The sequence below is a fragment of the Marmota marmota genome, unplaced genomic scaffold (genome assembly GCF_001458135.2).
Source record: "Marmota marmota marmota unplaced genomic scaffold, marMar, whole genome shotgun sequence".
NCBI classification, from domain to species: domain Eukaryota; kingdom Metazoa; phylum Chordata; class Mammalia; order Rodentia; family Sciuridae; genus Marmota; species Marmota marmota.
This window is the reverse complement of record NW_026000249.1, coordinates 25,250,119-25,258,370: the sequence shown is the minus strand read 5'-3', so window position 1 is coordinate 25,258,370 and position 8,252 is coordinate 25,250,119. Positions and strand designations below refer to the sequence as shown.

The 8,252-nt window shown below is 37.6% G+C and overlaps 1 protein-coding gene and 1 pseudogene across 1 annotated transcript; one reads left to right on the top strand and one right to left on the bottom strand.

Moving 5' to 3' along the window:
- Positions 1 to 1,767: 1,767 nt before the first annotated feature.
- Positions 1,768 to 3,039, bottom strand: LOC107144187 (protein FAM47A). The gene has a single exon (XM_015488001.1). The coding sequence runs from the start codon at positions 3,037 to 3,039 to the stop codon at positions 1,768 to 1,770; it is 1,272 nt and encodes a 423-aa protein (XP_015343487.1).
- The window catches only part of LOC125614093, a 30,208-nt pseudogene continuing 24,993 nt past the window's right edge, over positions 3,038 to 8,252 (top strand).

Below are 8,252 nucleotides of genomic sequence, written 5' to 3'. Positions count from 1 at the left end.
AAAAAAAAAAAAAGGGATTGCAAAGAAGTGGAGAAAAAGGAACCCTTTCCCACTGTTGGCAGATATAGAAATGGGTACAGCCATTATGGAAACCAATATGCAGATTCCTCAAAAAATTAAAAATGGAACTACCATATTATCTGCCAACTCTACGTCTGAATAGATGGCCAAAGTAAATGAAATAAAATCTTGAAGAGTTATCTGCACTCCTGTGTACACCTCAGCATTACTCACAGGTACCAAGATATAAAAACAACATAAATGCCCATCAACAAATGAATGGATCAAGAAAACATGGTATATATACACACATAGGAATGTTATTGTGACTTTTAAAAAGGATGCTATCCTGCTACTTGTGATAACATGGATGAATCTGGAGGACATTATGCTAAGTGAAATGGGCCAGATGCAGAAAGACAAATGTCGTATGATTTCACTTACATGTGGAGTCTTAAATACTCAAACTCATAAAGGCAGAGAGCAAAATGGGAGTTGTCAGGCTCTGAAGGGGAGGAGATATGAGGAGATATTGGCCGAAGTTTCAGTTATGTAAGATTAATTAGTTCTGGAAATCTGATTACAACCATATGACTATAGTTAAGAAAACTATATGGTACACAGTTTGCCCAGAGGGTTGATCATAAGTTTTCTTCGCATACACATCAAGAAGAATGAATGATAGGCATTGGAATATAGTTCAGTGGTAGAGAGCTGGCCTAGCATGTGTAAGGCTCAGGGGTTTTAATCCACAGTACTGTGCACAAAATAAATAAATAAGTAGGAAGAATGAATGAACAAATATACACTTTTTTTAAAAGTCCTTATAAACAGATAAATAAAATTAAGGTTGTAGGGCTGGGATTGCGGCTCAGTGGTAGAGTGCTCACCTAGCACGGGCGGGACCTGGGTTGGATCCTCAGCACCACATAAAAATAAAGGCATTGTGTTGTGTCCATCTACACCTAAAAAATAAATTAAAAAAAAAAATTAAGGTTGTAAAACCTCCAAAGAGCCTGAAACTAATTTTCTTAAATATGGTTACCTCTGGGAAGAATAAAAACTAAAGTGCAAGAAGAGAAAATGGAGTAACATGGTTTTAACTACAGATTTCAAGTTTTGTTTGCCAAAATAATTGCTGTAATCATTTCATTAAAATTTTATGCTGAACATGGTGGTACATGCCTATAATCCCAGGGATCAAGGAAGCTGAAGCAGGAGGATCACAAATTGACAAACAGCCTGGGCAACTCAGTAAGGCCTTGTGTCAAAATTAAAAATAAAAAGGGCTTGGAGTGTAGCCCAATGGTAGAGGGCCCCTGGGTTCAATCCCTAGTACCAGAAAAAGAAAAAAAAAAGTTTCATGTAAGTGGAACTATACAAGTTTCCTTTTATTCAGCACAATTATAGGATTTTGAGATTCATCCCATGTTGTAACTGACATCACTAGATCATTTTTTAGAGAAATTCTGCTTTTATTTATGGTGTTATGCATTTTTTACAAATAATTGAGATAATGATATAATATTCTCAACTGCTATAAAAATGTGAAAAAGTGTAGGTGAATATTGCTTTCATACTTGATACAATGTCTACAATATGGATGAATCCAAAGCAGTTTATTGAAAAATGTTTGTAAACATGAAGTGTTGAATTTACAAATGTTGCCAAAGTTGTACATTCATGACAGGATGGTCACTGTGTATTTTGATTGATGCTTGAAATGAGAAAAAGAAATAGCCAAATAAGTAGTAAATTGAAAACCATCTAGTCATCATCATCGTCATCTTCATCTTCAGTGCTTGCATGAGCTTTTATTGCTTTTGGTATAGGAGTCTTAACAGAGTCATAATTCCATCCCTTCCTGATAAAAAGCTTCTCAAGGATGTCTGGCATACTGTAGCCTTTGCTCATGATGAAATCCTTAAAGGCAATTGTCCCATAAAGATCGTCAATAATGTCTGGTTTAGGAGTATGGGGTTCTTGACTTTCACGTAAGACCTTGGGGTCAATCAATGGTTCATCATTGACTAGCTTTCTCCACAACTTGGGCTTCAGGTACCATGCCCCATACCTAATCTTCACCCAGTCGGGTTTATAAGGATTCTTGAATTTGTGGAGTTTCCTCTCAAAGTCTAGTTCCTGTATGGAGAATCTTATCTCCTTCACTTTGTTTAGCTGGTTGCAGTACTTGAGATCAGAAGGAAGCAGATTTATTTTCTTGATGTGGTAGTCATCATAGGTTGGTTGGCACTCATAGTCACTGTCAACCTGTTGCATCATGAACTCTTCATCAATGCCCAAGTCTCCAAAAGAAGCAACCCATTTGCAGAAGTCACTAATTCCTTTTGGTATGTGCTTATGACCCTGAGAAGGGGGCAAATCTTTTTTACTTGACTTGTCTTCTTCATGAACCAATATTTTTTTATTTGACCGGGGAATCTTGGGAGGTTCCGCGAAGCTTCTTTTAGTACAGCGTTTGGAAACCTTGCGGGGTTCCTTGGTCCCTTTGCCATGGCCCTCACAGTAAGCCCACGTGTCTTCCAGCTTCCTGTCAGGGTCCAGTACTTCCAGCACCTTTAATAAGATTTCTGCAGGGAGATCTTCTTCCAGATTTGGGTAGTGAGCCAAGGGATGCTGGGTCAGGCTGGCTTCAACATCCGCTACAAATGCCTTGCGTGCCAGTTGAGCCCTTGAGAGCGTGGAAAACAGACCTACATTCTTGGACTTCTTGCGACTCTTCGTGGGGGCAGGCTGGGGAACTGTGTGAGAAATCGTTGGGAGAAAGGCCTCCTTGTGGCTCCTGCCCCGAGTGATCAGATCCTCACTGGAGGGACAGCCTTTCCTGAAGTCATCCAATCCTTCTTTAACGAATACCCACCTCCGGCTATCCAGCGAGGTGGGGAACTTCAGAAGCTTTTTCTTTTGCTTTGCAAAACACCTTGAAGACAAACGGTCGTCGTACCAGGGCTTGCTGGTCATGCCCAGAGAGAGTGGCTCCAATATCCATGGCCGGAACCGCCACTTCTGTTCCGCCATGGTACCTGTGGCTCCAGACACCACCGATCGCCCAAGCAAGCCTCAGCGCTGTGTTTACCCGAGGCCCCCGAGGCCCCCGAGGTTGCTAGGATACTGGCAACCAGGGTTCTCCTGGAGGGGCAGTGCCCAGCAATCCACCCAGCTTAGTCCATTTTGTGTATGTCCCTTGTATGGACATAATGCACTATTTATCCACATTGTTTTCTGATTGGGACAATTACAGAGAATGCTTCTATGAACTTTTGCATCCACATTCTCGTGGGCGCATATGCATTCTTTTCTCTTATGTAAATTTTAGCTAAGAGTTCAATGGTGGGATCATGAGAGGTGTATGTTTAACTTTTTTAAGCAACCACCAAACGTTTCCCAATTGGGTATACTACTTTTTTTTTTAAATTTACAGATAAAACCGTTTGTCTTTATCAAGTATAACATGAGTTTCTGAAATACACACACACACACACACAAACACAAACACAATGGAATAAGTAAATCTAGTTAATCAACATATGCAATATTAATTCCCTTAGTTGTCATTTTTGTGTTGAAAACAGTTAATATTAACTGTCTTGGCATTTTTCAAAAGTAACATACAATGGTCACTATGTTATAGAATAGAACTCTTCTTGTTTGGACTTTTTCCTCCTACTTATCTAAAATTTTGTATCCTTGGACCATGTGGTTGTACTATTTTGTACAACCTTCTAGCAGTGTATAACAATTTCCATTCCTCCTCACACTCCCAACATTTGTTATGATTAGTCATTTTAACTTTGACTATTTTAATAGGCATGTAGTCCTACCTGCATTGTGGTTTTAATTTGCAGTTCTTCTAATTCTGTTCTTCTTTTACAAAGTTGTTTTGTTTGTTTGGGTTCTGTTATTTCCTTTACATTTCTATGGGAATTTAAAAATCACTTAGTGAATATCTACCCCAAAAAGCCTGTTTAGACTTTGGTGAAGGTTATGTGGACTCTTTAGATTAATTTGAAGATAAATAATAATAATATTGAGTTTTCTGAGTCATAAAGAGGTACATCCCAATTCGTTCATGTGTTCTTTTGTATATCATAAATCGTAGAACTCACTCATTTGTCTTCCATTTCTAAGGGACCAGTCTCTGCTACATTATGTCCACTGTCTTGCAAACTATTATCTTAAAGATTTGTCCTGATTTTGTTGTTGTTGTCTCAAAACAAAACAAAAAACAACAACAAAAAAAAAATGGTCCATTTTAGTTTATCTTGTTCAGAAAATGTTTGTATTAGCCTGTCACCACCATTCACATGATGCTGCCTTCTCCAAGGTCACCAGAGACTTCAAAAGTATCAAATTCCTCACTACATTATTATTGACTCATTATTTGAAAGTGGGGATCATACCCACTTTACTAAAACCAACTTCTTCCTTAGATTATACTATTCCATTTTGTTTTTTTTCTCCTAATGTTCATGACAGATATTGTTTTTTAAGTCCACAAATTGAATACCAAATTCCTCATCATACTACATTAGGCATTTTACAAATATGATCCAGCATAACTCCTCTTGTTAGGAAGTTAGCTATGAGCAGGTGGAAAGAGCGATAATAAGGAGAAACAACATTTAGGGAGGACATCAAATGTGTACTTGAGGGACGAGTCCATAGGTCACAGGAATGGAAAAAACAGGAAACCTTAAAAAAATAGACAACCATCTGGTCACTTATAACCCACAAAGAAAACAGGAACTGATATGTCAAACCACCCCTGGCCATAGTTAATCATAACCCCTTAAAGGAACTATTATTTCAAAAACATGTCAAAGCCATCTTCTATGACCTGGTCATTACGACCCTCACAAAAAAATTTTCTGAGGGCCATATAAAATGAAAAACAAAGGACAATAAATAACTAGTCAATCAAAGGAGGTATGATAAAACAAGACAACAAAGAAACCCAGACCCCATAAAAACCCAGACTTTGAAACAACCACACTGTTCTCTTTGGAGATTGTCCACTCAGTGCCTAACCTGTGTATACTTGCATTTTCATTCCTCTAATAAATTCTTGCTTGCTATTCTGTTCATCTTGCTTAAAATCCTTCCTGTGAGAATACAAGGCCCAATTGCTGTAAAACCACACAGTCATTTCAGCTCCACGGGACCCCTTACAACACTCTTTTAGCATTAAAAAAAAAAACAAAAAAAACTTTAGTACACAAATTACTGATTATATATCATTTCTTGCACGTGGCCTGAACTTATGTTTTTTTTTAGGGGGGGCGGCGGTACTGGGGATTGAATTCAGGGCACTCAATCACTGAACCACATCCCCAGCTCTATTTTGTATTTTATTTAGAGACAGGGTCTCCCTGAGTTGCTTAGTGTCTCACCATTGCTGAGGCTGGCTTTGATCTTGCAATCCTCCTGTCTCAGCCTCCTGAGCTGCTAGGATTACAGGTATGCACCACCGCATCTGGCTGAACTTATGACTTTTTAAAAATTAATTTGTTCATTTATTATTTTACTCATCACACATTTGTTAAGTTTCTATTTTGTGCCAGAGTGTGGGCTGTGTCTTCAAACTACTCCAATTAACGATACAATTATCTTGTTTCTTGGCCGGAAAAAGAAATATAATTTATTTTGTGTTGGCCTCAGAATGAAATTCACACTATTTCTTTGCTAGATAGAATCAGTCTTTGCATATTAATTATTTCAAAAGTTTTGTTCAAATTTCATTTGTGAGGCATACATTTTGTGAGTATTTAGTACAGATTCAGATTGTAAATGAATGAAATAGAATTAAATGGATCAATACAACTAGAGTGAACTAAGATTGATGTCAGAAGCTAATGTATGAGGCCAGGAAATAAAAATTCAAATGACTAGGAAAATAGGAATTTGGGGATTGGAGGTGTAGTTCAGTGGCAGAGTGCTTGCCTAGCATGTATAAGGCCCTGGGTTTAATCCCCAGCACAGGGAAAAAAAAAAAAGGAAGAAGAAGAAGAAGGAGAACGAGAAGGAGAAGGAGAAGGAGAAGGAGAAGGAGAAGGAGAAGGAGAAGGAGAAGGAGAAGGAGAAGGAGAAGGAGAAGGAGAAGGAGAAGGAGAAGGANGTGAGTTGAATCCTCAGTACCTCCAAAGGAAAAGAAAAAGAAAAAAAAAACAAGAATTAAATAACTAAAACTCAGCTTTGAATAGTCATGAGAGGTACAAATTATTTCCTGCAATAATTCCATATTTGATATAGGGGAAATATCCAAGAATAAATGTCATTCCTGATTTCTCAAAGGGGATACATCACATATCCATTCACATATATATTTGAAATCTGGTGCACATTACTTTCCTTATATTTGTTTAGATGATATGTTTAATATGTTTCATCAGTTTAAAGAAATCATAATATTCTTGTTATGGACTTTCTAGTTGATTCCTTCAGCTCTTCCTCCTGATGTAGAAAACTCTTCTTTAAAAACAAATACAGATTTACTAAAATATAATGTACATATTATGCAATTCTTTCATTTAAAGGATACAAATCAATTATTTAGTGTATTCACAGAGTGTACATTGCCACAGTCCATTTTAAAACGCTGTCATCAACCCCAAAATAAACATCACAACATATTAACAGCCAATGTTCATCTAGCCCACCATTTTAACCATTGGTAACCACTAATCTACTTTCTCACTCTTGAAATTTGCCTATTCTGGACATTTGTTATGAATGGAATCATAGAAAACGTGGTCTTTTTGACAGAATTCTTTAATTTATCATACTCTTTTCAAGTTTCATCTATGTCATAGAGTATAATAGCACTTAATTTTCTTTTTATTGCCAATTGATTATCCATTGTGTGGATATACCATATTTGATTTATCCATTTATCAGCTGATGGACATTTGGGTTGTTTCCAATTTTGTTTTATTCTGTTTTGTTTGTACCAGGAATTGAACCCAGGGGCACTTAAATTAACTGTGGAGACAAGTGCATGGAGTACTGCATATATAGCTTACATTAAGGGCGTCTGAGTGGCAGGCCACTCCCCTCATGCACGAAGTGTGAGTGGCAGGCCTCTTACCCCATAGGTACAGCCCTGGGCTTGAGGCCATGTATTACAGTCCCTGCACTTGCTCCAAGGCCCACTACTTGATTGGTAGCTGCAAGGACAGTTAGCAGAAATTGCATTGGTGGCTGCCTGTAATCTGCTTAGCTATTGCCTGAGTATATATACATGGTAACTACGCAATAAAATCAGACATGCTTCCTGTTTTGGTCTCTGGAAGTCTTGATTATCAACTCTGCACCCACACTATCCTCAACCCTGTTCCGTGGACCTCCTCGCTGGATGAGAGAGACCCCACACACTTAACCACTGAGCCACGTCCCCATCCCTTTTTAATATGTTATTTAGAGACGACAGGGTCTCACTGAGTTGCTTAGGGCCTCGCTGCTGAGGCTGGCTTTGAACTCGGGATCCTCCTGCCTCAGCCTCCTGAGCTTCTGGGATTACAAGCATGTCCCACTGCACCCAGCTGTTTCAAACTTTTTAAATGAATAATGTTACTACGAATATTTTCATACAAGTTTTTGTATGACAAACATTTACATTTCTTTTGGATAGGAATAGAATTGTTGGGTTATAAAACTATGTTTTTAACCTTTTGAGGAACTACCAGGCTGTTTCTCCATAGTGTCTGCACTATTTTATATTCCCACCAGCTAGTGAATGAAGGTTCCAATTTCTCCATAAATCTCACCAATACCTACAATTATCCCTTTTATAATTATTTTTATGATAGCTATCCTAGAATGTATGAAGTGATATCTCACTGTGGTTTCAACTTACATTTTCCTAATGGTTCATAATATCAAGAATCTTTTCATTGGTTTAATGTCCATTTTTATATCTTTGTACAAAGGACATGAATATACATTTCTTCATTCTAAAATTAAGTTATTTTTTCCTTTTTCTTTTTATTCTGTAAGGGTTCTTAATATACTTAACATATGTTTCTAAATGTTATTAAAGTTTTTCCTAAGCAGATTATTTAAAAAGTAAAGAAAAATGTTTTTCCAATTTCTTATTAAAAATAAACAATAGCTGGATGCCATGACACAAGCCTATAATCCCAGTGGTTCTGGAGGCTGAGGCAGGAGGATCACAAGTTCAAAACCAGCCTCAGCAACTTAGTGAGGTCCTAAGCAACCTAGCAAGACCCTGTCTC